General features: G+C 52.3%; 1 protein-coding gene across 4 annotated transcripts in view; it reads left to right on the top strand.

Annotated features, from left to right (window-relative positions):
- The window catches only part of IGHMBP2 (immunoglobulin mu DNA binding protein 2), a 36,838-nt gene extending 9,231 nt beyond the window's left edge, over positions 1–27,607 (top strand). Inside the window, exons 6-16 of one of the 4 annotated variants that reach the window (XR_013403432.1) lie at positions 2,112–2,312; positions 5,278–5,425; positions 14,846–15,020; positions 20,163–20,345; positions 20,660–20,778; positions 21,336–21,430; positions 22,277–22,400; positions 23,216–24,064; positions 25,168–25,340; positions 26,528–26,873; positions 26,932–27,607. Coding sequence is in view for 1 of the 4 variants with exons in the window: in XM_015113472.3 (XP_014968958.3) it covers positions 2,112–2,312; positions 5,278–5,425; positions 14,846–15,020; positions 20,163–20,345; positions 20,660–20,778; positions 21,336–21,430; positions 22,277–22,400; positions 23,216–24,064; positions 25,168–25,340; positions 26,528–26,725 (2,265 nt within the window). In the remaining 3 variants the exon portion in view is untranslated. Of the gene's footprint in view, positions 1–2,111; positions 2,313–5,277; positions 5,426–14,845; positions 15,021–20,162; positions 20,346–20,659; positions 20,779–21,335; positions 21,431–22,276; positions 22,401–23,215; positions 24,065–25,167; positions 25,341–26,527 lie in introns of all 4 variants that reach the window. The other 3 variants (XR_013403433.1, XR_013403434.1, XM_015113472.3) reach the window with 3 other exon arrangements.
- Positions 27,608–27,821: the final 214 nt, after the last annotated feature.

The following is a 27,821-nucleotide window of genomic DNA, read 5'->3' as shown; positions in this document are numbered from 1 at the left end:
TTTAATCCTCACTGAAACCTTGTGCCAAGGCAGGTGGTTAGTGACCCCAATTTGTAGACGAGGAGGCCAGGCACGGTGGCTCAATGAGCCTGTATTCTCAGCACTTTGGGAGGCCGAGGCGGGTGGGGCACCTGAGGTCAGGAGTTCGAGGCCAGCCTCGCTAACATGGTGAAACCCCGTCTCTACTAAAAATACAAAATAATTAGCTGGGCGTGGTGGCGGCCACCTGTAATCCCAGCTACTCAGGAGGCTGAGGCCGGAGAATCTCTTGAACCCAGGGAGGCGGAGGTTGCAGTGAGCCGAGATCACACCATCGCACTCCAGCCTGGGCAACAAGAGCAAAACTCGATCTCCAAAAAAAAAAAAAGACGAGGAAACTGAGAAACAAGGTCAAGTGCCCAGCACTCAAAGTGGCAGAGCCAGCAGTGGAACTTGGGCAGAGCTGCAGGGAAGCCTGCCACTTGCTTAAAAGATTATGTCCAACGGTTTTCCTATGAATGAGTATCTTTGCACATGTTCCAAAACTGGTAAGAAAAGATGACTTATTGAAAGGGAGCAGATTGGTGGTTTTAATTGGGTGCCGACTATTCATTAAAAGTGAGCCAAGGCACACCTATGTCCTTGCTTCTATGGAGATGTGCCTTGGGAGGTGATGCCAGGCGTGGGGAGTGGGTGTCTGAGCCTCCTTCCTGAGCTGCTGTTTGTCTTGAGCTTAAGGGTCTGTAGGGACTCTCTGCCTCCTCTGCTGGTTGCCACCTACTGTTTTTTTTTTCCCCCCAGAGGTGGGGTCTCACTATGTTGTCGAGGGTGGTCTTGAACTCTTGACCTCACGCCTTGGCCTCCCAAAGTGCTGGGATTACAGACATGAGCCACCGCACCTGGCCAACATCTCACTTTTAATAGTGGAGCTGTGGCCAGGCGCGGTGGCTCATGTCTGTTATCCTAGCACTTTGGGAGGCCAAGGTGGATCACTTGAAGCCAGGAGTTTGAGGTCAGCCTGGGCAACATAGCAAGACCCATTCTCTACAAAAAGTAGAAAAAATTAGCTGGGCATGGTGATGCATGCCTGCAGTCTCAGCTACTTGGGAGGCTGAGCCAGGAAGATAGCTTGAGCCCAGGAAGTCACGAAACACCAGCAGCATGGTCTATAGGTCTTGCTGCTCGCCACACAGAAAGCCAGTTACTGAGGACGAGTATTGCCAAGGAAGAGGCTTTAATCAGATGGTGCAGCCGAGGAGATGGGAACTTATCCTCAAACCCATCTCCCTGACTGACTAAAACTAGCGGTTTATATAGCAGAGAAGAAATGTAGCAATGTGTAAAAAATAGGAACTAGGGAGGGCAAGGAGGCACCTGTAGTGGTCTAGTGATTTTCAGATCGTTGATACTTTTTTGAGAGGCCTAAATGTTCTTTTCTGAGGAAGGAACTAACATAAATAAGTTCGAAGCTTTAACAGCAGATGGTCAATTTCACTTTATCCAAAAACAACTGTCTGGGACTCTTGAGCCGTTTTCTCCATGATCCTGCCACTGCACTCCAGCCTGGGCCATACAACAAGACCTTGTCTCAAAAAAAAAAAAAAAAGAGAAGAAAAAAGAAAGAAAGAAAGAAAAATATAGTGGAGGTTCGGGAGACAACTCTGAGTCCATTTGAAACGGGAAGTTCCCTTGTCCCCATCTCAGGGCGTGTGATGGGGCTGTGGCTCGCTTCTTCAGTGCCCCGCTGCTCAAACCTCTGGGGAAGCATACAGACTGGCAGGCTGTGGGGCTCCGACCTCATGGCAGTGTCTCCGGGTGGATGTCTACAGCTCTGTGTGTTACAGGGTGCTCTCTCAGTTTGCCGTCTGTAGGCGACTTATGTTAACCGGTTCAATTAGATCCCCTTCCTTATCACAAGGACAGAGGGCTTTCTGTATCCCGGGTTCTTGCCTTGGCGTCCCGGAAGAATCGGATCACACGTGGGTTTGGAAAATGAATGCAAGGTTTGATTGAGTGCACGTGTGTGCCTGCCCTGCCCTTCTCTCTACCTTTAAGGCTTTTTGTTGTTTTAGTGTCAATGTCAGTGGTTTAATTACAAAGTAAATGACCAAATCCTAACTTCCGGTTCCCAGGTTCTGTGCTGCGCCCCCTCCAACATCGCCGTGGACAATCTGGTGGAGCGCCTGGCTCTGTGTAAGCAGCGGATCCTGCGCCTGGGGCACCCCGCCCGCCTCCTGGAGTCCATTCAGCAGCACTCCCTGGATGCGGTTGTAGCGCGGAGCGACAGTGCCCAGATTGTTGCCGACATCAGGAAGGACATCGACCAGGTCTTTGTAGGTGTCATGGCCAGTGTCCGCGTGAGGTGTGGGCTTCTGATCCGCAGTCTTTTGAAGGAGCAGATTTATCTACATTCCTCTTACTCTTCTCTTGCTTCCGTCGATTCCTTTAATAATATAAAAAATGGGGCTGCCTTTTTTGTTTTTTTTTTTTGAGACGGAGTTTTGCTCTCATTGCTCAGGCTGGAGTGCAGTGGTGCAATCTTGGCTCACCGCAACCTCCGCCTCCCGGGTTCAAGCGATTCTCCTGCCTCAGACTCCTGAGTAGCTGGGACTACAGGTGCATGTCACCATGCCTGGCTAATTTTTCTATTTTTAGTTGAGATGGGGTTTCATCATATTGGTCATGCTGGTCTTGAACTCCTGACCTCAGGTGATCTGCCCACCTTGGCTTCTCAAAGTGCTGGGATTATAGGTGTGAGCCACCACACCTGACCTTTTTTTTTTTTTTTTTTTTTTGAAATGGAGTCTCGCTCTGTCACCCAGGCTAGAGTGCAGTGGTGCTATCTTGGCTCACTGCAGCCTCTGCCTCCTGGGTTCACCTCACCCTCCCAAGTAGCTGGGACTACAGGCATGTGCCACCACACCCAGCTAATTTTTAAATTTTTAGTAGAGACGGGGTTGCGCCATGTGGGCCAGGCTGGTCTGGAACTCCTGACCTTAAGTGATCCACCCGCCTCAGCCTCACAAAGTGCTGGATTACAGGTGTGAACCACTTCACCTGGCCAGGGCTGCCCATGTTTGATAGAGAATTATACTTAGCATTTAACAGAGACTCAACTGTCTTCAGAGCACTTGGTTAGTATGTGTAAGGAATTGTAAAGAAAACATTTTCCAGCTGGACGCAGTGGCTTATGCCTGCAATCCCAGCACTTTGGGAGGCCAAGATGGGTAGACCAGTTGAGGGCAGGAGTTCGAGACCAGCCTGGCCCACATGGTGAAACCTTGTCTCTACTAAAAATACAAAAATTAGCTGGGCCTGGTGGCGTGCACCTGTAATCCCAGCTACTTGGGAGGCTGAGGCAGGACAATCTCTTGAACCTGGGAGGTGGAGGTTGCAGTGAGCCATGGTCACTCCACTGCACTGCAGCCTCGGTGACAGAGCAAGACTCCATCTCAAAAAAACAAACAAACATTTTCCTGGGTGTGTTTCTGTCTGGTCCTGTTGTCTTCCTAGTAGTGGCAATGGGAGAAAAGTAGCTTGAAAATAAACATTGAAAAAACTGGCATCCTCCTAGTGCTTTCCGTCCATTTCACCTTTCACCTTCTCCTTGTGAAAGAGGACGCCAGTCGACTGGAGAAGTAGGGCGGTGGTGGGTTCATTCCGTTTGAGAAGGCCTTTTCCTCCCAGCCCAACACTTTTAAGCTCTTTGGTTCTCCTGTGTACACTTTGCTGTAGTGTCTGTGCTCACGTCCTGTCCTGTGTGCTCACTGTCAGCACCTGCACCCCTCGGTATCCTAGCCCTGGAGGAGTGATGGCAGCAGGGAGGGTGCTGGGAGCCAGTCTTTGCTGTAACGTCTGTGCTCATATCCTGTCCTGTGTGCTCACGGTCGGCACCAGCACCCCTCAGTGTCCTACCCTCAGAGGAGTGGCGGCAGCAGGGAGGGTCCTGGGAGCCAGTGTTTGCTATGGGCCTGTGGGCCTGGGTGGCAGCGTGGGGATGGGCCACCTACTGGGAGGTGGAGGAAGGATAGATGCATGTCACGCAGGTTTGAGGTGGCGGAGGAATATGTGTGATGTTGTTTGCTCATCACGAATGTAGGTGATTTCATTTCCTGATGAAATTGGTGCTTTTGGGGATTTTCTTTCTCTGTAAATTATGCACAGTAAAACACCTTCTATCACCCCTGCTAAAACTCCGTCCCACAAAGTAGAAATCACAAATAACGAAAGGTTACATTTTTTTTTTTTAAAGACAGAATCTTGCTCTGTCACCCAGGCTGGAGTGCAGTGGCATGATCTTGGCTCACTGCAACTTCCGCCTCCTGAGTTCAAGCAATTCTCCTGCCTCAGCCTCCCGAGTAGCTGGGACTACAGGCACGCGCCACCACACCTGGCTAATTTTTGTATTTTTAGTAGAGACGGGGTGTCACTATGTTAACCAGGATGGTCTCGATCTCCTGACCTCGTGATCTGCCTGCCTCAGCCTCCCAAAATGCTGGGATTACAGGCATGAGCCACCACGTCCAGCCAGTTCCATCTTTTCGAGATATTAAAGTGAGGTTTTGATTATGGGTTGAAAAATTTTTTTAATCTCCTTGAAAAATGTAGAATAATATGTGAAGGGCTGGGCGCAGTGGCTTAAGCCTGTAATCCCAGCACTTTGGGAGGCCGAGACGGGCGGATCACGAGGTCAGGAGATCAAGACCATCCTGGCTAACACGGTGAAACCCCATCTCTACTAAAAAATACAAAAAACTACCCGGGCGAGGTGGCGGGCACCTGTAGTCCCAGCTACTCAGGAGGCTGAAGCAGGAGAATGGCGTGAACCCGGGAGGCGGAGCTTGCAGTGAGCTGAGATCTGGCCACTGCACTCCAGCTTGGGTGACAGAGCGAGACTCCGTCTCAAAAAAAAAAAAAAAAAGGAATAATATGTGAAGCTCTTCCATTCGTAAGCTCCTACAACCCAAATCCTGAGGTGGGCAGGCACTGTTTCTTCCCCAGGATCAAATGCCTTTGTGCAGGGCAGGGCTGCTCCAATTTCTGGTCTCCTCGGAGTTAAAAACGTGGTCTCTTTCCAGGACTTAAAATTTCCCTTCCTGTGACTTCAAGGCAAGTAAGGATGTAAGGTGCTTAGTTGTGTGTGTGTATCTGCGTCTTTTTCAAGGAAGGTTTCTGAGTGTTTTTTAAGGAGCTTATTGAACTAGACCAAATGATGTAAATAGAAGCACTTCATAAATAGAGTTGAAGAAGTACAAAGTTGGATTGAAATACGTGTATCTTCTTTGTTTTTCTTTATAGGTGAAAAACAAAAAGACCCAGGATAAGAGAGAAAAAAGTAATTTTCGAAATGAAGTTAAGCTGTTAAGAAAAGAACTGAAGGGGAGGGAAGAAGCAGCTATACTCGAGAGCCTCACTTCGGCAAACGTGGTCCTTGCAACAAACACAGGTGAGGGGGCGTCTCCATCCTGCCCGTGTGGCCTCGGAAAAGGAGTTGGGGTGTGTTCCCTCTTCTGTTTTCCGGAAGAGTTTGTTTAGAATTGGTATTTCTTTAAAAGTTGAGTAGAGTTCACTAGTGAAGCCCTTCATATCTGGAATTTTCTTCATAGAGAGGTTTTGAACTACAAATTCAACTTCTTCAACAGATAAAGGGCTGTTCAGGTTCTCTTCTTCCATGAGCTGGTAGCTTTCAAGAAGTTTGTCCATTTCATCTAAATTGTTGAATTTAGAGGCATGAAGTGGTTCCTAATATGCCCTTATTCTTTTACTATCTGCAGAATCTGTCATGATATAACCTGTATTATTCCTGATACTGGTTTGTGTGTTCTTTTTTTTCCTGCTCTTCCGGCTGGAGGACTTTTTTTTTTTTTTAATTTAGATTTTATATACATATATATGTATTTTAAGAGAGAAGGTCTGTGCCAGGTGCAGTGGCTCACACCTGTAATCCCAGCACTTCGGGATGCCAACGTGGGTGGATCACCTGAGGTCAGGAGTTTGAGACCTGCCTGGCCAACGTGGCAAAACCCTGTCTCTACTAAAAATACAAAAATTAGCCAGGAGTTGTGGTATGCACCTGTAATTCCAGCTACTCTGGAGGCTGAGGTAGGAGAATCGCTTGAATCCTAGAGGTGGAGGTTGCCGTGAACCAAGATGGTGCCACTGCACTCCAGCCTGGGCGGAGAGTGAGACTCCACCTCAAAAAAATAAAAACCCCAAAACCAAAAAAACAAAGCAAAACTGAAAAAGAGACAGGGTCTCACTATGTTGCCCAGGCTGGTCTCAGACTCCTGGGCTCAAGGGATTCCCCTGCCTCAGCCTCCTAAAGTGCTGGGATTTTAGGCGTGACCCACCCCGTCCGGCCTGGCTGGAGGTTTCAATTGATCTTCCCAAAGAACCAGCTTTTGCTTTTTCTCTGTTGTTTTTCTGTTTCATTTATTCCCACATTAATCTTTATTGTTTTCTGTTTTCTTGGCCTTGTTCTTTTTCTTGCTTCCTAATGTGGAAGCTGAGATCATTGATTTGAGACCTTTCTTTTTTTCTGATACAAGCATTTAGCTCCATAAATGTCTCCCCAAGTACTGCTTTTGTGGCATCCCACAAATTCTGATATGTTATATTGCATTCATTTCAAAATGCTATTTCATTTGCCTTTTGGTTTTTTAGAAATGTTGTATAGTTTCCAAATAGTTGGGAAATTTCTAGACATCTTTCAGTTGTTGATCTGCTTTCTCTGTAGGTAATATATGACTGGGCCTTGCTCTGTTACCCAGTTGACAGTGTCTGCTGTTTGTTCTTTGTTACATTTTCCTCCTCTTCCGCTTTCTTTTCATTAATTAATTGAACATTTCTTTTTTTTTTTTCCACATAAGTTCTCACTATGCCCCATGATTAAAGATTTCTTAGGATTTTATTTTTATTTATTTATTTATTTTTAAAAGATGATTTGTAGCAACAAGTTCTTGCTATGTTGCCTAGGCTAGTCTCGGACTCCTGGACTCAGGGGCTCCTCCCACCTTGGCCACCTTGGTGCTGGGATTATAGGCATGAACCGTCATGCCTGGCCTGTTTTTGTTTTTGTTGGCTTGTTAGCTATATATCTTTATTTGATTCTTTCAGTGGTTACTTTAGGCCTTACAGTATGTGTCTTTAAATCATCATCGTCTATTCATACGCCGCCTCACATAGAGTATAGAGCTTTATGATTGCAAGCTAACATCTCTCTCCTCTTAGCATTTATGCTTCTGTCATTTATTTTTCTTATACGTATATTCTAAACCTTACAATACTTGTTTTAATGGTGAGTTATCTTTAAAGAGATTTAAATAATAAGAAAAGTATCTTGTGTATTTGTCCACGTAGTTACCACTTTTGGTACTTTGTTTTCTTTTGGTGTAGGTGGTGTATTTCCATGTGGTACCATTTTCCTTCCACCTGAAAGGCGTCCGTGATCATTTCTTGTAGTGTGGGTCAGCCAGTGATGAAGTCTAACAGCTTTTATATGTCTGAAAATAGCTTGATTTCACCTGCAGTTTTGAAAGATATTTTTGCTGGGTGAGAATTCTAGATTAACACTTTTCCTTGCAATATTTTAAAATGTCGTCCGCTGTCATCTGCCTGAGTATTTCTGAAGAGAAATCTGTCATCCTCATCTTTGTGCCTTTGTATATAATGTGTCTTTTTTCTTCTGTCGGCATTTAAGATTTTTTCGGCTGGGTGCGGTGGCTCACGCCTGTAATCTCAGCACTTTGGGAGGCTAAGGTGGGTGGATCACCTGAGGTCAGGAGTCCAAGACCAGCCTGGCCCACATGGTGAAACCCTGTCTCTACTAAAAGTATAAAAAAAATTAACCAGGTGTGGTGGCGGGTGCCTGTAATCCCAGATGCTGAGGCAGGAGAATCGCTTGAACCTGGAGGCGGAGATTGCAGTGAGCTCAGATTGCACCACTGCACTCCAGCCTGGATGACAGAGCCAGACAACGTCTCAAAAAAAAAAAAAGAAAATGATGCTTTCTTTATCACTGGTTTTAAGCAATTTGACTACAATTTGCCCTGGTGCTGTTTGCTCCATGGCTGGTTGGTTTTTTTTTTTTTTTTTTTTTTTTTGAGGCAGAGTCTCACTCTGTTACCCAGGCTGGAGTGCAGTGGTGCTATCTCCGCCCACTGCAACCTCCGCCTCCCAGGTTCAAGCCATTCTCCTGCCTCAGCCTCCCGAGTAGCTGGGATTACAGGCGCCCACCACCTCACCTGGCTAATTTTTGTATTTTTAGTAGAGACGGGGTTTCACCATGTTGGCCAGGCTGGTCTCAAACTCCTGACCTCATGATCCGCCTGCCTCGGCCTCCTAGAGTAGTGGGATTACAGGCGTGAGCCACTGGCCCGGCCTCATGTTTTTTAAAATTGTGGTGAGAACACAACATGAGATCTACCCTCTTAAATGTTTAAGTATACAATATAATATTGTTAACTACAGGCATCGTGTTGTGCAGCAGATCTGTAGAATTTATCTTGCACAGCTGAACCTTTATACCTGCTTATTGCTGTGTTTCTGAGTTCACTCGTTTCCTTCTTACATGCCTAATCTAACATCTGTCCCATCCAGTGTAACTTTCATCTGACATCCAGAAATAAGATTTGAGTCTTTTTATATCTTTGACGTTTTTACTTAATTTTTTAACATTTGGAATACAACTATAATAACTCTTTTGAATGTTCTAGACTATTATTTCTATTGCCTGTGTCATTTTTGGTCTCTTTCAATGAACTGTTCCCCTCGAGTGGTTGTGTTTTCCTACCTTTTTGCCGGCCTGCTAATGTTTGTTTGGATACCGGACATTGGGGATTTTATGTTGTTGCATGGTGAGTATTGAATATTTTTGTATTGCTAAGATTTTTTTTTTTTTTTTTTTTTTTGAGAAAGAGTGTCTTGCTCTGTCACCCAGGCTGGAGTGCAGTGGTGCAATCTTGGCTCACTGCAACCTCCGCCTCCTGGATTCAAGTTATTCTCTTAACTCAGTCTCTAGAGTAGCTCTGACTACAGGCGCGCACTACCATGCTTGGCTAATTTTTGTATTTTTAGTAGAGGTGAGGTTTCACCATGTTAGCCAGGCTGGTCTCAAACTCCTGACCTCAAGTGATCTGCCTGCCTCGGCCTCCCAAAGTGCTGGCATTGGTGTGAGCCACCACGCCCAGTCTCCTATAATATTCTTGCGTTTGGTTTTAGGAAGCAGTAAATTTGCTTGTAAACAGTTTAACCTTTTGAGTTTTAACTTTTGAGATGTGTTAGGGTCTGGATCAGTGCTTAGTCCAGGGTTAATATTCCCCTGTACCTAGGTGAGACCCTTTGAGTTTTCTCCCCAGTACACCCTGCGTCATGAGATTTTCGAGTCTGACTCATGGGATTAGGTGCTATTCCCAGCCTTGTGTGAACACTGGGCACTTTTCTCTCATTGTCTGGGATGGTATTTTTCCCAGGCTTGGAGTAGTTTTCTTGTAAGCATGTGCTAATCACAATACCCGAGGGAGCCCGTCTGCAGATCGCTAGGGTTTTTTCTCTCTGTGTAGAAGTCTCTTTGGCATTTTGTCCTGGAAACTCTGCCTGCGTTGGTCTCCACAGATTCTCAGCCTTGTCTCCTCAACTCAGGGAGCCTTCTAGGCTCCACCTGGCTGCCCCTTCTCTGTATTCTCTCCTGGAAACTCAAGGCAGAAAACGGGGGCAACTCCAGGGCTCACCTCCTTTGTCTGTCGTTAGTCAGGGGTTACTTTTCTTTGTTACCTGTTGTCTAGTGTCCTGAAGGGTGTGGTTTCGGTTATTTAAAAAAATGTTAAATAGCTGGCGGGGGCAGGGGGTGTTATTTGAGATGGGAGAGTAAATGCAGTCCCTGCTGCTCCATCCAGGGCAGAGGTGGAGGACACACAGTCTCGTAGCTGGGAGACAGCACTCCTGTTACAGAGCCGCGCGCCTTGTAACTGTTGTGGGAATCTTGTCAGCTGCCCTTTTGGGGTTTAGGAATGTGTTTGTGAGGCCTCTGGGTTGTTCCTGTGTGATAATAGTACCACAAAGGTAGCAGCTGAAAACATCCCACGTTTATTATTCTACAGTTTTTCTGGGCGGAGAGCCCAGGCCCGGCTGAACGTGGTGCTCTGCTCAGACTCTCATGAGGCTGCGATCCAGGTGTCAGTGGGGGCTGCAGTCTCATCTGAAACTTGCCTGGAAAGGATCTGCCTTCAGGCTCATGTGGTTGTTGGCAGCATTCAGTTCCCTGTGGGTTCTTGCTGGGTGTTGGCTGGAGGCCGCTCTTAGCTGCCTGCCCTGTAGGCCTTGCCAATGTGGCTGCTTGCTTCCTAAAAGCCAGCAAGAGACACAGTCTCCTAGCACAGTGGGTTATCGTCTTAATGTAATGTTATTGAGGATGCCACATCTCATCACTTTTGCCCTATTCTGTGGATTAGAAGCAAGTCTCAGGCCCCACCCATACTCGAGGGGAAGGGATTATATGCAAGATGTGAATACCAGTGGCCAGGATCCTGGGGCATACCTTAAAGCAAGCTTGTCCAACCGAAGGCCTGCAGGCCGCATGCAGCCCAGGATTCTTTGAATGTGGCCCAACACAAATTTGTAAACTTTCTTAAAACATTATGAGATTTGTGTGTGTGTGATTTTTTTTTTTTAAAGCTCATCAGCTATTGTTAATGTTAGCATATTTTATGTGTAGCCCAAGACAATTCTTTTAATATGGCCCTGGGAAGCCAAAAGATTGCATATCCCTGCCTTAGAGTCTGTTTGCAACAACCTCTCAACTGGTGGACTGCTCTAAAGAACAGAGTCCAGGTTCTTTTTTTTTTTTTTGAGACAGCGTCTCACTCTGTTACCCAGGCTGGAGAGCAGTGGTACAATCTTGGTTCACTGCAGCCTCTGCCTCCCGGTTTCAGGTGATTCTTGTGCCTCAGCCTCCTGAGAAGCTGGAATTGCAGGCACATGCCATCATGCCCAGCTAATTTTTTTTTTTTGTATTTTTTTGTAGAGACAGGATTTCACCATGTTGGCCAGGCTGGTCTCGAACTTCTGACCTCAAATGATCTGCCCGCCTTGGCCTCCCAAAGTGCTGGGATTACAGGAGTGAGCCACCACACCTGGCTAGGTTCTAATTGGCTTTATAGTTATTGCTTTATCCAGTTGTATTTTAAATCAGACAGGAGAAAAAGAGTCACAAGCAGAAAATACATTTATGGGGTCTTTTATATTTACCCATGTATAGTTGCCTTTATTTCTTCATGTAGATTTGAGTTACTATCTCCAAGGGACTCGCTTTGGTGTTTCTTGAAGGGCAGGTTTGCTGTGGCAGATTCTCTAAGCTCATCTTTATCTGGACATGTCTTAGTTTCTCCTTCATTTTTGAAGGATAGTCTTGCTGGGTATAGAATTCTTGGTTGACAGTTTTTTTCAGCCCTTTGAACGTGTCATTCCACTGCCTGCACAGTCTCTGATGGGAAAGCAGCTATTGCTCTCATTGAGGGCTCCTTATATGTGACAGGTTGCTACTCTATTGCTGCTTTCAAGTGTTGTCTTTTGTCTTTTGAGGGTGTGATTATGATGTGTTAGGTGTGGATCTCTGTGAGTAAATTACGTGGAGTTTGTGGAGCTTCTTGGATGTTTAGATTCATGTTTTTCATCAAATTTGGGGAGTTTTCAGCCATTATTTTTTCAGGTATTCTTTCTGCCCTTATTCTACTGTCCACTCTGTCTAGAACTCCCATTATGAATCCGTTGATTCACTTGATAGTGCCCCACAGGTGTCTGAAGCTCTATTCATTTTCCTCCATTTTTTTTTTTTTTTTCTGATCTTCAGGCTGGATCTTCTCAATGGATCTCTCTTCATGTTTGCTGATCGTTCTGTCCTGTTGAATCCTTCTAGTGAATTTCAGTTATACTTTTCAACTCCAGAATTTCTGTGCAGTACTTTTTTTTTTTTTTTTTTTTTAGGATGGAGACTTGCTCTGTCACCAGACTGGAGTGCAGTGGCGTGATCTCAGCCCACTGCAACCTCTGCCTCCCAGGTTCAAACAATTCTCCTGCCTCAGCCTCCTGAGTAGCTGGGTCTACAGGCGTGTGCCACCACGCCCAGCTAATTGTTGTATTTTTAGTGAGACGGGGTTTCACCATGTTGGCCACGATGGTCTCTATCTCTTGACCTCATGATCTGCCCACCTCAGCCTCCCAAAGTGCTGGGATTACAGGCATGAGCCACCATGCCAGCCTCTGTGTGGTACTTCTTAAAAAATTATTCCTGTCTCTTTATTGATGTTCTCTTATTTGGTGAGACAGTATTCTCATACTTTATTTCTTTAGACTTGGTTCCCTTTTGCTGTTTGAACATACTTAGAATTGCTGATATTTCAAGTCTTTGTCTAGTAAGATCAGCATCTGGGCTTTCTCAAGTATCCGGTGTATTTATTTATTTAATTTTTTGGAGATGGAGTCTCACTCTGTTGCTCAGGCTGGAGTGCCATAGTGTGATCTCAGCCTGCTGCAACCTCCATCTCCTGAGTTCAAGTGATTCTCCTGTCTTAGCCTCCCGAGTAGCTGGGATTACAGGCGTCTGCTACCACGCCTGGCTAAGTTTTGTATTTTTAGTAGAGATGGGGTCACCATGTTGGCCAGGCAGGTCTCAGACTCCTGACTCAGGTGATCCACCAACCTCTGCCTCCCAAAGTGCTGGGATTACAGGCATAAGCCACCACTCCTGGCCTCAAGTATCTGTTGATTGCCTTTTTTCCCCTGTATATTGGCCATATTTTGATGACTCTCAACGTGCCTTGTAGTTTCTTGTTGAAAATGAATCATTTAACTAATAGAGTGTGGCAACTCTGGAAGTCAGGTTCTCTTCCCACTGCAGGGTTTATTGTTATTGCCACTTGTTGTTTGTTTAGCGACTTTTCTGGACTAATTCTGTAAAATTTGTATTTTTTGTCTTTTGTGGCCACTAAAATCTAATATAGCTTAGTGGCCAGCTAGTGATTAGACAGAAATCCCCCTGAACTCCTGGAGCCATAAATGCCCCAGTCTTTGCTGAGTGGCTCTGTGTGTGTGCTTGAGCATACCCCCACCACAGAGCCAGGCTGTTCGTGACTCTCAGCTTTCACTTCCTGTTTGTGCAGTGCCTTGAGCTGAGCCACAGGTGAGAGCTGAGGGCCTCCTGAGGTCTTTCATCAGCCCTGTGCATGTGTGTGGTCTTCTAGATTCCCAGGAATATGTTGGAGCTTTTCAAAGCCCCCTGAGGATATCATTCCCCAGCTTAAAACTTTGTTTGGTTATCCTATCATTTGCTCCAACCATTATTTCCTTTCTTAGAAAACTATGATGTTCAACAGCTACCTCTGGTTGTTTTTGACAGACACCACCAGGGAAAAGGCTGTTTGCATCACATGAGCTCAGATAAAGTCTTTTGAGTGTGGTCTACCAGATTCCCAGACAGATAAGATAAGCACAGTTTCAGGAGTGGGGATTTGCAAGAATGCCAACCCTGTTCTGCACCCCCGGGGCTGCCAAGTGCTGATTTTCACCCTGACTTCAGGCTGAGGGTTTCAAGGCTGCCATAGGATGGGGAGGGATGGCTGGGAATAGGGCAGGTTTCAGTGTCACGGAGCTCCCGTGCTGACGGGGATTCAAACGCTTTTCTGGAATGAACATTTCCCTGATTGCTGCAAGCCTTTGGCGAGTTTCCAGAGTTCTGAGAAAGTTGATTCTGACCATTTGCCGATGTCGTGTTGCTTTCGTGGAGGAGAGAATTCTCAGAGCTTGTGAGAATCTCTTTGCTGACATCCTTCTCTGGCTTCAAGGACAGCACTTGCTGGAAATCAGGAGGCACCCCCAGAGCCCCACAAGGTCAGCTTGTGGCCTGTGTGGCCTTTCTGTTCCCTCCTGGTTGTTGGGGAGCTAGAGTGAATTCCTGGAAGTGCTTCTCCGTCACGAAGTCTGGTTTCTCTCTGGACTGTGAAGTCATGTCTGTGACCTAAACATGTCTCTCAATTATCCAAAGCCCAGTCAAGTTCTGTCTCCCCTGTGGGTGCTTTTGCTAGCCATCTCTGGAGAGTCCATCTTGAGAAATTTCTCAGTGTCTGTCTTCATCATGGCATTATGTACATATCATTAGCATAATTCACTCAGATGGAAGACAGAAAGGGTGGGAACTAACATCGATCACATTTGTGGAAACCTGCCTTCTTGTGCCGGGCACTTTATATATGTTGTCCTTTGTGGTGCAGTCGCATGACATGCAGCCGTTGTCCGTGTTTGTGGATGAGGAAACAGGCTTGGGGGTGGGAGGCTCGCCTAGGGCCCCACGCTGTTTGCTGGAGATGGCGTGGGCCCGAGTCCTGCTCACCGACTGAACTCTGCACTCTGCCGCTCCACGTCCCAGGAAGGAAAAGCTGCCACAGTGGATTTGTGTTGCCAAATGCGTGGAGGCTTTTCTCTGGGTGAGCGGCCAGCAGTTGATTGTTCTGTATGTCCAAGAAAGTCACCTTAGAGGAGAATTAGGTTCTACATTTAGAAAATAATTGAGTTACAATATTTAGAACTCAGACAGCGTCCCTTGGGCTCGGGGTCGCAGCCCCGAAGGGTGATTAATTTTGCCGATTGAAGGTCAGAAGGGCCTGTGGCCAGAGGACCCACTGCTTAAAACACAGGTGAGCTGGAACCATGAGTTCTAAAATGTCTTGGCCAAGTTTTTATTACAAGATACAAATGTATCCCACACAGTTGTAATACAAGCCTCAAACCCCGGCTTGGTGGTGTCTCCTCTGGTGCGGCTGCAGCTGTTGGGAAGCAGCCGTGCCCCTGGAGACTCCCGGCTCCCTGTTTCCACCAGGTGCGTCTGCCGACGGCCCCCTGAAGTTGCTGCCCGAGAGCCACTTCGACGTGGTGGTCATTGATGAGTGTGCCCAGGCCCTTGAGGCGAGCTGCTGGATCCCCCTGCTGAAGGCCAGAAAGTGCATCCTGGCAGGCGATCACAAGCAACTGCCCCCCACCGTAGTCTCTCACAAGTAAGACCCCTTTGCCGCACGTGCCTTTCTCTGCCCCTGCTCGCCACCCCTTGATGCAGTCCTTCCAGGCTCAGCCAGAAGCCCCAGGCTCACCAGGAGCCCCTGCGGTGCCGCCTCGGCGTGTTTCTCGGCACCGCTCCTACCCCGTCTTACAGCATTCATTCATCTGGACGTCAGATCTGTGAGGTCATGTGCTCCCTGAGGGTGGGGTCGCATCACCTTCATCTTTGTAGCCTCAGAACTGGACACAGGGCCTGGCACGTTTCTGGTGCTCCATCCCTGCTTGTTGAGTTGAATAGCCCCTCACGAACCAGGCAAGTTTGATGGTAGAGTGCCGTGAGAGCAGTGGGCTGGGCTAACTGGCCTCTGGATGGATGTGGGTTCTTAGGTTCTTTAGTCTTCAATCTGTAGACACATCCCTGGATGGAGGGCATCAAGGGCAGAGACGCAGCAAACCACGATTCTGCCCTGCAGAGACACCTGAGCCCTGATGCGGTGGCCTGGCCCAGGCTGTCCTGGTGGAGAAAGTGCTGCCCACCCCTGGCCCCCTCTCACCCCTCCCTGTACTACCCTGCGCTCACTGCTCCAGCCACACAGGCCTTGCTGGCCCCTCTGCCTGGGCCACTCCCGCCTGGGTGTGGTGGGCGTGCCCTCCCTCCACATGAACCCTCTGCTGGGCTATCTTTGGACAAGTCCCTGTTCAGAAAGTTGTCCCTGAGAAACGAAACGCTTCAAGACTCCTGCATCCTGGCCCTTACTTCCACTGGGGGAAGATTGGTTTCTTCTGATTTCTGTTGCCTTTTGAAGCACTTCTCTATTTCACTGTGGGTGTGTAGAAGCAATGAACTCAGAACTTTCACTGTTTTCTGAGGACCAGAAAAAGATGTGCAAGAAAGCCTGTCGAGTAGAATCTCATCAAAGGGGAGTGGGCGGCGCAGGAGTTGGTGGATATGTAGAGAGAGGTGTCAGAAATACTGCTTGAGAGTGAGCTTTGGGAGGAAGATGTTGGAAATAAAGACGGTGGAAGAAAGGGGAGTGCTGGGGAAGGGTGCTCTGAAAGATTGTCCTGACGGGAGACACGTGGGGATCTAGAGTGGAAATGTTACAGGATCTCCGGGTGTCGATTTTTCTGGCTGGAAACCTCTGTGGCCGCAGCACCTTTGCCCTAGTTACTGTCCTGCATCCAGGAAGAATGAGGTATGCAGATAAGGGAAGGGTGAAGAAGAGTTTTATTTAGTGTTAGAACAGCTCAGAGCTGCCCGCTCCTCTCTGTAGGCAGGTCATCCTGTCCAGTGTTCAGCTGTCAGCAGAGAGGAAGCCCTGGAGAGGGCGGCTCTTGTCTGCAGGCACGTCATTCCGACATCTCTGCAGGTCTCTGCTCCTCTGTGCCCTGTTGTTGTCTCTCTGCCCTCTCTGTCCTCTGGCCGTCCTCTCGCCTTCTCTGACTGAGCCTAGGGCTTTTATGGACCTCAGAGGGAAGGAAGTACATGCCAATTGGTCCTCGGGTGGCCATGGGCGGGCCTGGAAGAGTCACCATGAGTTCTCACTCTGGTCCACAGGACTGGCAGCTCAGCCCCCAGGCCCTCCCTGGCCTTCCACCGTCCTCTTCCACCCAGGACTCTTGTCTGCCTCCTGCTGCCACTCATGGCCCCGGGACTTGGCCACAATCCCACTCTGAGGTCGGAGTGGGTGCTGGGAGCCGAGAGAGGCCAGGCAGTGGAAGCAGACACCCGTGAGCCTTCAAGGATGGTGGGGGGTTGTCCTTCCTGGGGCACCTGAGAGTACGGGCTGCAGAGTGGGAGGGCAGCTACAGCTGCACCCAGGAGCTCCCGCCCCACCACCTCAGAAGAGGCCGGGCTCCCACTTGTTCCCGGCTCCTGCCTGCTTCGTGGAGCAGGAAGCCCAGGTCTGCAGCCACAGGTCTGGCAGCTGCAGCTGCACCCGGGAGGGCAGATCCTGCCTGTTCCCGGCTCCCCTAAGAGCATGGGAAGGCTCAGATCCACAGCTGCTGCAGTTTGGGCAGCTGTAGCCCCGCCCTCCTGGAGCAGGAGGCCTGGGTCTGGGCTGTCTGGGCTGCAGTGACCTCTCCATCTCAGAAGGGGCGGGGCTCCCACTGGCTCCATGGAGTGTGCAGCCACAGCCAGGGTTCCCTGCTGCGCCGGCATGATGGCAACAGCCACTGCCATCAGAACCTCCCTAGGAGCAGGGAGGACAGGCGTGGGAGGACACTTATTCAGTGGCTTCTTCCAAGGAGAGGTTCTCGAGATGTCCTTAAAGGAGGTCTTCGTCCTGGGGAAAGCCTTTGGGTGGAGGAAGTTTGGAACTATGCCCTTGGGCAGGGACCCCGTTGTGTGCCTGGAGAGAGTAAGATGGTTTTGGGGGAATACATTGGGTGGCGTTCCCTGGAGAGAGTAAGATGGTTTTGGGGGAATACGTTGGGTGGCGTTCCCTGGAGAGAGTAAGATGGTTTTGGGGAATACGTTGGGTGGCGTTCCCTGGAGAGAGTAAGATGGTTTTGGGGAGACGTTGGGTGACGTTCCCTGGTGAGAGTAAGATGGTTTTGGGGGAATACACTGGGTGGCGTTCCCTGGAGAGAGTAAGATGGTTTTGGGGAGACGTTGGGTGACGTTCCCTGGAGAGAGTGGGATGGTTTTGGGGAGACGTTGGGTGGCGTTCCCTGGAGAGAGTGGGATGGTTTTGGGGAGACGTTGGGTGGCGTTCCCTGGTGAGAATAAGATGGTTTTGGGGGAGACGTTGGGTGGCGTTCCCTGGAGAGAGTAAGATGGTTTTGGGGAGACGTTGGGTGGCGTTCCCTGGAGAGAGTAAGATGGTTTTGGGGAGACGTTGGGTGACGTTCCCTGGAGAGAGTAAGATGGTTTTGGGGAGACGTTGGGTGGCGTTCCCTGGTGAGAGTAAGATGGTTTTGGGGGAGACGTTGGGTGACGTTCCCTGGAGAGAGTAAGATGGTTTTGGGGAGACGTTGGGTGACGTTCCCTGGAGAGAGTAAGATGGTTTTGGGGAGACGTTGGGTGGCGTTCCCTGGAGAGAGTAAGATGGTTTTGGGGAGACGTTGGGTGGCGTTCCCTGGAGAGAGTAAGATGGTTTTGGGGGAGACGTTGGGTGGCGTTCCCTGGTGAGAGTGGGATGGTTTTGGGGAGACGTTGGGTGGCGTTCCCTGGAGAGAGTAAGATGGTTTTGGGGAGACGTTGGGTGGCGTTCCCTGGAGAGAGTAAGATGGTTTTGGGGAGACGTTGGGTGACGTTCCCTGGAGAGAGTAAGATGGTTTTGGGGGAGACGTTGGGTGGCGTTCCCTGGTGAGAGTGGGATGGTTTTGGGGAGACGTTGGGTGACGTTCCCTGGAGAGAGTGGGATGGTTTTAGGGAGACGTTGGGTGACGTTCCCTGGAGAGAGTAAGATGGTTTTGGGGGAGACGTTGGGTGACGTTCCCTGGAGAGAGTAAGATGGTTTTGGGGGAGACGTTGGGTGACGTTCCCTGGAGAGAGTAAGATGGTTTTGGGGGAGACGTTGGGTGACGTTCCCTGGAGAGAGTAAGATGGTTTTGGGGGAGACGTTGGGTGACGTTCCCTGGAGAGAGTAAGATGGTTTTGGGGGAGACGTTGGGTGGCGTTCCCTGGAGAGAGTAAGATGGTTTTGGGGAATACGTTGGGTGGCGTTCCCTGGAGAGAGTGGGATGGTTTTGGGGGGACGTTGGGTGGCGTTCCCTGGAGAGAGTGGGATGGTTTTGGGGGAGACGTTGGGTGGCGTTCCCTGGAGAGAGTGGGATGGTTTTGGGGAGACGTTGGGTGGCGTTCCCTGGTGAGAGTAAGATGGTTTTGGGGGAGACGTTGGGTGACGTTCCCTGGTGAGAGTAAGATGGTTTTGGGGAGACGTTGGGTGACGTTCCCTGGTGAGAGTAAGATGGTTTTGGGGAGACGCTGGGTGACGTTCCCTGGTGAGAGTAAGATGGTTTTGGGGAGACGTTGGGTGGCGTTCCCTGGAGAGAGTAGGATGGTTTGGGGGAGACGTTGGGTGGCGTTCCCTGGAGAGAGTGGGATGGTTTGGGGGAGCACGTTGGGTGGCGTTGTACTGGGGGTTTTGGATTTGCGGTCGGTACTGATGATCGTGTGCTGTTCTCACTTTGTTGGAATTAAAAATAGGTTAATCACAGAGGTCTTGTAAGTTTCCAGCGGGAAGGTCTCTGAAGTGGGGGTGGCACTGCCCCAGGGTTTTGGTGGGGTTGGTGGGCTGTAGTGGTACAGAGGGTGGGCTCTGGCACCAGGCGGCCCGGGCAGGTCCTGGCTCTGCAGCTCACTAGTGGGGCAGCTGTGGGTTGGCGGCCTCCCTCTCTGTCTCACCCTTCTTACGTGTAACAGGGGAGTCATAACAGCAGCCACCTCATGAGGTTGTTACAAGGAGGAAGGGAGTGAATCCCCATCTGGCGCACCCAGCAGTGCCTGGCGCCTGGGCAGTGCTCAGCCGCTGCAGCTGTCCCTGCTGGGAGTGGACTGCCGACCGCGGGAGCATGCTGGAGTGTGTTCGTTCCCTACTGTGGCTGTGACAAATGACCACAAGCTTAGTGGCTGACAACAGATTTTCTGACCTCCAGAAACATCAATCTGGGGGTCAGATGTCCACCATCAGTCTCCCCGGGTTAAAATCGAGGTGCGGGTGGGGTTGCTTCTTCTGGAGGGTCCAGGGGAAAACCCATCTCCTGGTCTTTTCCAGCTCCTAGAGGCCACTGCCTGACTTGTCGCCCTTTCCTCTATGAAGCCAGCAGTGTTGCGTCCTCAAATGTCTCCCCTCAGTGGTCTTCTCTGACTCTGACCCTCCTATGCCCCTCTTCTAAGACCCTTGGGTTATCACCGGGGTCATCCAGAGTTGCCTCCCCATCCCAGGATCCTTAACTTCAGCTCAGCTGCAGCGTCCCTGTTGTCCTATGAGGGAACATTCCCAGGCCTTGGCAATTGGATGTAGGTGCCTTTGGGCCATGATTCAGCCAACCCCGCCCCTTGGTAACTTCTGGGTTGGAACCCAGGGGAGAGTTGGGTCCTGAGGTTTGGGGCCTGTCCTCCTCACTTGCCGTGGTTCAGACCTGGACTCGGGCTCAGGCCTGCCTTCCCCGTTTCTCCCTCCTGGGCGCAGGGCCGCGCTGGCTGGACTGTCGCTCAGCCTGATGGAGCGCCTGGCCGAGGAGTATGGCGCGAGGGTGGTGCGGACGCTGACGGTGCAGTACCGCATGCACCAGGCCATCATGCGCTGGGCCTCTGACACCATGTACCACGGGCAGCTCACGGCCCACCCTTCTGTGGCGGGGCACCTGCTGAGGTGAGTAGCTCGGCCCCACCCCCCGCCCCATCCTTTTGCCCTGGCTAATCCTCTGCGTCACCTGTTTCTACACAGCAAGCTAAAGTGAAGCTTTCTGCGTGAAAGTCGACTCTGAGGCTAGCTTTTTGGAAGAGAAGGTGGCCTTGCCCTGGAGAGCTGGGTCAGGCCCACTGGCTCCCATCTGATGTCCTGATGTGCTCATTGTCCTCCCCCGCCTAAGCCTTGTCCTTGTGGGAGGGGTCGGTTCTGTTGGGTGGGGCCTCAGTGCTGCCCTGTGGCCCCCCTGATGTGCTCCCTCTCTACCTGTGTGCCAGGGACCTCCCAGGCGTGGCTGCCACAGAAGAGACGGGTGTGCCCCTGCTCCTGGTGGACACCGCCGGCTGCGGGCTGTTTGAGCTGGAGGAAGAGGACGAACAGTCGAAAGGGAACCCTGGTGAGCTTGCTTGCAGACGGCCAGCTTTTTTGTTTAAACATTCCTCGAGCTCTTTAAAAATTAAAGGCATTTTAATTGCCTAATTCCGGGAGGAGCTGAGAGCAGTTGCTGATGGCGGTGGAAGGTTTAGAGCCCCACACTCCAGGAGGCTGAGCAGCTTTGTGTTCTCCAGGGTGAGCAGCCCGCTACTGGGTGAGATGGGCCTGGCAGCATTTCATGGCCTTCTCCTGAATGGTGGCCCAGCTCTGCCTGGCTGGTCTGGCCATGGGAACTGGCATTGCTCAGCTGACACCACCATCTCCCCAGTTCCATGTTGAACAGGATGCATGGCCATAGGAGTCAGAAGGCCTTCATTGCTGATGTGAAATCAAGTTAGCTGGGCATGGCTGGTCCTGGGGCCCTGGGACACAGATGTTTAGCTCCCAGGAAGCCACCTGAGGCACAGTGGAGAATCAGCTGGCCATGATAGACAGAAACGTGCCCGAAACATGTGTTGGTGATGGATGCCCGCTCGGGGCGACCCTGTGCTGCCTCGACCGTTTTTTCTTTCCCTCCAGGCGAAGTCCGCCTCGTCAGTTTGCACATCCAGGCTCTGGTGGACGCTGGTGTTCCAGCCCGTGACGTTGCCGTGGTCTCGCCATACAACCTCCAGGTGCGAGGGGCTCCTTTTGTCCCTCTGCAGAGCAGCTGGGGCTCACACAACCTAGAGGCTGAAAGGAAAAGGGTGATTTGCTGGCTGTGGTGGCTGAAAGGTTCAGGGGTAGGGCCGACCTTATTGTGACTGGATCCAGGACCCACATGATGTCGTCAGGGGCCGTTCTGCGTGTTCGTCTGCCCGCCCCGCCCCACCCTGCCCCGCCCCACCCCGCCCCGCCCAGCGCCCCCGCCGCCCCGCCCCGCCCAGCGCCCCCGCCGCCCCGCCCCGCCCAGCGCCCCAGCCGCCCCGCCCCGCCCAGCGCCCCGCCCCGCCCAGCGCCCCAGCCTTCTGCACTGGCTTGTGCTCTGGCCAGACTTCCCGGGTGACCGCAGCAGCCTCGGGCCGACACAGCCGTTCCGCAGGCAGCCCTGCAGAACACCCTGTCCTTTCCTGGCGTCTCCCTCAGGGGCCTCAGCCTCGAGCCTTGTCGGTCTGGCTCAGGCCGTGTTCCCATGCGCGTCTCATCCGGCAGGAAAAACGCACCTGCGGGAGTGTGGGGAGGGTGTGTGGAAGTGGCCATCACCCCTTCCTGGTGTGCGGGCATCACACACAGCGCTGTCTGAGGCTGGCGGCTGTCATGAGCTGAAAGAAATGATAAAGCGCCAGGGGCAGGGTGTCGTGTTGGCGTCACGCGTGCCCGTGAGGAGGGCGGACGGGCAGCTTTTCCCCGTGGGGCTCCTGCAGGCTCCCCTCCCCAGGTCCTGGCTGTTGGGCGGCACCAGTCCCTCTGCTGAGCTGAAGGGCAGGGTCTTGCCGAGCTGGCATGGGGGTGAGGAAGCCACAGCCTGGCTGCTGTTTCAGGTGGACCTGCTCAGACAGAGCCTCGCGCACAGGCACCCTGAGCTTGAAATCAAGTCCGTCGATGGCTTCCAAGGCCGAGAGAAGGAGGCCGTGATACTGTCCTTCGTCAGGTCCAACAGGAAAGGTACGGAGCCCTCGCCAGAGTCCTTTGGGGACAGCACAGAAGTGAATTTATTAATTCAGGGGCGTATTAGGTGTCTGCTGGGTGCCACACTGGTTTCTGCCAGTGTCCTCACGGTGCAGCTTCTGTCCGCAGTAAGCTCACATCAGGCAAAGCATAGGCAAGAGAGTCTGCGGAGGCTCAGAGGCGTGAGGGTGCTGTCATGGAGCAGGTGGCTGGGGTGGCAGCTGGGGGCGCTGGGTGAACTGGGAATGACCGGTTCACCCTGCTGAGGAGGTGGAGCCCCTCCAGCCCAGAGCTGGCCTTTAGCCTCTGTGCACAGAGCCGCGGGGCGTAGTGGTCGTGCCTGTGGTTCTGTGCTGCTGTGGTTTGTGGGCTTTCCATTCGGGACGAGAGTTGTTCCCAGAAGCAGGTTTAGTGAATGGGCTTTGTGAGACGTTCTCAGAAGGCAGAAAGCAGATGAAGCCTGCCTAGAAGCCATGGGGGAAAGCGGGGAAGGTGCTGGAAGGTTTCTTGTGCTTTCTCCCGGGTGCCACCTGCAGCCACACCCCAGACAGTCCCTGAGGCTGGGCTTAGATGGAAGGAAAGGAGCGACAGAACCCAATCGGGTTCCCCAGAGCCCTACTCAGTCAGCTGTGGCAGCCACATGCCAGGGGAGATGTGGTATCACGGTGCCATGCGTGGCTGGGCAGCTGTGTAGATGGTGGGCCACGTGCAGGGGACCACACTTCTGGTGGTGGTTACTGATAAGGGCATAGGAGCCTGACTTTGTTTCTTAGTCTGAAACCTGCTTTTCACTCCCCTCTGGCCTTTTGTAGGTGAAGTTGGTTTTCTTGCTGAGGACCGGAGGATCAACGTGGCTGTCACCCGCGCCCGGCGCCATGTGGCGGTCATCTGTGACTCCCGTACTGTCAACAACCATGCATTTTTGAAGACCCTGGTGGAGTATTTCACACAGCATGGGGAAGTACGCACAGCTTTTGAGTATCTTGATGATATTGTCCCAGAAAACTATTCCCATGAGAGCTCCCAGGGTCCCAGCCATGCTGCCACAAAGCCCCAGGGCCCTGCTACATCCACCAGGACTGGAAGCCAGCGGCAGGAGGGAGGCCGGGAGTCTGCAGCAGCTGCCAGACAAGGCCGGAAGAAGCCGGCTGGAAAGTCTCTGGCTGCTGAAGCCCCATCTCAGCCCAGCCTCAACAGAGGCAGCCTGGAGGGAGTGGAGAGCCAAGACGGCGTGGACCGCTTCCGGGCCACGATCGCAGAGTTCATGGCCAGTGATAAGACGCAGTTGGAGTTTCCGCCTTCCCTCAGTTCCCACGACAGGCTGCGGGTCCACCAGATAGCCGAGGAGCTCGGGCTGAGGCACGACAGTTCCGGGGAAGGGAAGGGGAGGTTCATCACCGTGAGCAAGAGGGCCCCGCCGGCCCCGCCACCCCCAGCAGCCCCGGCACCCCCAGCAGGGACCGGTGGCCCAGCCCCTCTCCAGCCAGTGCCCCCCAGCCCTGCGCGGACGGAGCAGCCTCCCAGAGAGCAGCGTGGCCCAGACCAGCCTGATCTGAGACTGCAGAGGGTCAGGAGTGCGCAGGGGCAGCCCGCCAGCAAGGAGCAGCAGGCCTCAGGGCAGCAGAAACTTCCAGACAAGAAAAAGAAAAAAGAAACCAAAGGTAAGTCAACTAACAAGAACATGGGGCAGTGTCCCCTCACTGGGGTGCTGGCCCCACTTGGAACCCGCCTGCCACCATCAACAGAAGGAAGGGCTTCCTCCGGGTGGCACCATGCTTGTGTCATTTTAGCTTTATTTTCAGTCATGCCACTCCCAGCTCCGTCTGGGCTCCCCTAGGTCGGCGATCAGGTCACAGGCACCTTCTTGTCCCGGAGCCTGTGTGGGACTCGGCAAGTAGGCAGCGCTCAGAGCATGTTTACGGCAGCGGGCGGGGCCTGGAAGAGCAGACGTGGACGGCTCCCTGGAGCCCCTTGGGAACGGAGCAGTCACGGGCTCCCGTGCCACGGTGGTCCTGGAGGGTGGGAGTCTTGCACAGTGACGGGGTGCACTTTGCCTGGAAGTCGTCCTGGGCAAAATGCTCAGAACCACAGGAGCTGGCTGAGCGCAAAACCATTCTTGCCCATTGGCTGTGCGGAGTCCCTGGGTGGACACTGCTCCGTTTGCCGCATCCTGCATTGTGCCCACCCCACAGGAGCTGGCCAGGCATGCACTGGGAGTTGGCCAGGCATATGCCGGCCGAGCTTGTAGACCTGGTCGGTCTTGGGGAACTCCTGCTGCCGCCATTTTCCTCAGCACGACCATGCAGGAGTTCCAGCTTGCATTGATTCATTGAATTCCTGAAGCGAAGCTCCACTAGCACATGTATGGCTTTGAAAGGGGCCTCCCAGAGCCTGGGGCTCCAGAGGAATTCACTCCAAACCCTTCCTGAGCAGCTACTGTATACCGCGCTTTGTGCCGGAGGACAGGACTGGTGCCACCCTTGCCCCCAGGCACCCACAGGGTGGCAGAGGGAAGACACGTGAGCTGCTTTTTAATTTTTTTTTGGAATTAATAGAGACGGGGTCTCACTATGTCTCTATGTTGCCCAGGCTGGTTTTGAACTCCTGGCCTCAAGCAGTCCTCCTACCTCGGCCTCCCAAAATGCTGGGGTTACAGGTGTGAGCCACTGTGCGCAGCCGTGAATTGCTTTTGAAACCTTAAACGAGGGGCCAGGTGTGGCATTGTTGTCTTTCCGTTTGCCTGAGTGACATGGGTCTTCTTCAGGACATCCGGCCATAGATCTGCCCACAGAGGAGGACTTTGAGGCCCTGGTTTCTGCCGCCATTAAGGCTGATAACACCTGTGGCTTTGCCAAGTGCACAGCCAGCGTCACAGCCCTGGGCCAGTTCTGCCAGCTCTGCAGCCGCCGCTACTGCCTCAGCCACCACCTGCCCGAGGTATGTCAGCCTCCGCTCCTGGATTCAGACAGTGGGGAGGGGTGGTGGGGTGCGTCTCCAGGAAGCAGACCCTGGGCAGACTTGTTCCAGTTGGAACAATTAGCTCATTAACGAGCTCCAGATACCTTCGGAAACAGAAATCAGACACTGACTCATGGTCTGTTTTGAGCACATCAGGGCATAAGCAAACAAAATGCCTTATTTGCTGAGCTGCAGCCACGTTATTGGGAATTCTTGGCAGAGGGAATTTTGTCCCAGTGTCCCTGGGTTCTGCCAGTGGTCTAATCTGGTCTGTTTGGCATAGGGGAGGTGGGAGGCAAAGCCTCCAGCCTGTGGTCTGAGCTGGCCATGGCCTGGCTGCTGTGTCGTTCATTCTGAGCCTGGGTCGATGAGAACCCCCGGGACCAGGTGTGGGCTCCTGTGGGAAGCTGAGGTCTGAACCAGCCTTGTCTCTACCCTGGAGGATGCTGGGCCTGGTGGGGGATCTCAGTAAGTGACCAGTATACAGTACCAGGTATTGAGTGCTCCAAAGAAGGAAACCCAGGGCCAAGATGGCAGCAGGGACACCCACCCAGATGCAGCAGTCAGGGTGGGCTTCCTGGAGGAAGTGACACTGGGGCTGAGACCTGTGGTCCAGAAGGTAGGATCTGGGCTGGGGAGAACAGGGCCAATGGCGGGTAGGCAAGCAGGCTATCCACTCTTATAACATGCATAAATGCATAAGGCCTCAGGCACAGTCAGGGAGTTGGGAGTAGCGTGTAAGGCAGGATGGCTGGAGTCGCAGCTGGGCAAGGTCTGGCAAGCTGCCTGGAGGCGTCAGGCCTGATCTGAAGGCAGTGGGGTACCCTGGAGGGTGTCAGCAGGGCTGTGATGTCACTGGTCTTGGCTGCAGTGTGGATTAGGTAGGCGGAGGCTGGGAGGCAGCGGGAAGTGGCTGCAGGGACTGTGTGGTCAGTCAGGGTGGTGCCATTTCCTGTGTGCACACTCGGGAGCTCCCGCCACACCAGGGTACAGACCACCCTGCTGCCCTCCCACCAAGCAGCCTGCAGGGTGAAGGATTGACATGGCAGGAGGAGTGGTCTTCTCTGTTGGGGAGCCTGTGGCCCCCCACCTCTTTGATGGGCAGAGCTGCAGGGTCTGTCTCCTTGTCCCGGTGAGCTCAGCACTGATTCTTGTGTCCTCCCCAGATCCATGGCTGTGGTGAGAGGGCTCGCGCCCATGCCCGGCAGAGAATCAGCCGGGAAGGGATCCTCTATGCCGGCAGCGGGACCAAGGATAGATCCCTGGACCCAGCCAAGAGGGCCCAGCTGCAGAGGAGGCTGGATAAGAAGCTGAGCGAGCTCAGCAACCAGAGGACCAGCCGGAGGAAGGAGAGGGGGACGTGACCGGCCACATCCTCGCAGGCCCTGTGGAGCTCTCTCCATGCCAGCCCAGGGCGCCACCAGACCACGCTCTACCTACACCAGGGAGGAGGAGCGGAGGGGCCTGTGGGGGAAGCTTGGGTTTTTGGACCCTGGGATGAGCTTTTCCAATGTCAAAATGTGGAGAAAAGCACCTGGGGGACAGCAGTGCTCGTGCAGGTGGGGCTCAGGAAATGCACGTCCCTTCCCCTCACTCCCCGTCCCTTCCCCTCACTCCCCGTCCCTTCCCCTCACTCCCCATCCCTTCCCCTCACTCCCCATCAGAACCCACATCCCAGCATCTGGATCCTGGGGAAGGTTCCAGTCCCTTGGAGAATATCCAGGGCCTCAAACTATTGAAGTCACTCCTCCAGTGTCTGGTACTTGCCAGCTCAGCCCATTAGGATGAGGGTGCTGAGAGGAAACAGGAAATAGGACTCTGCGAATGGCGCTCAGGCGGGGAGCAGGGAGCAGCGTTTGGCTTGCACGTCCCCACGTCCCGGTGCAGCCAGAGGCTGGGGCCACTTTCCTTCCGTCCGCCGTTCGCTGGTGATTGCAGCGTTCCCCCGCCCCCTCACCACAGGGCTCCTGTGAGTCTGGGGGTCACCTCTTTCTGGCCTGTGTACCTCTCTGGCTTATAAGGGCGCCTGGCCTGTGCCAGCCCCTCCTTGCTGCGCCTCGCCATGGAGACCAGGTGAGCCGGCTGTCCCACAGCCTCAGCACCATCAGCACTTACGGATCCAGAGCCTCCCGGCCTTCCCCGGTGCCCTGTACCAACTCTTCTATTTAAGAGAACCTCAGACGATGTACCTTAGCCTCAGGGTTTTGTTTCAGAGAGATATAAATTATTCAAACATTCAATGAAAATGTTGTCCCAGTGTGTCTGCTGCGGGTCTAAGGGGCGCACCCTTTGCCTGTTTTGCTCGGCTGCTGTGCCCTCCCTGCCGCGTCTCTCAAGCCCTGTCTCCCTCTGACCTCCCTGCGGCAGACTCTTCCAGTGCAGGCTCCTCTTTCTGTAAATCCCATTCATGTCCTTTTATGTCCCCGATGGTTCTGAGTGAGGTTGAGCTTCCCCGACCTG

Source organism: Macaca mulatta, chromosome 14 (assembly GCF_049350105.2).
Source record: "Macaca mulatta isolate MMU2019108-1 chromosome 14, T2T-MMU8v2.0, whole genome shotgun sequence".
NCBI classification, from domain to species: domain Eukaryota; kingdom Metazoa; phylum Chordata; class Mammalia; order Primates; family Cercopithecidae; genus Macaca; species Macaca mulatta.
This window is presented reverse-complemented; position numbering and strand designations above follow the sequence as displayed.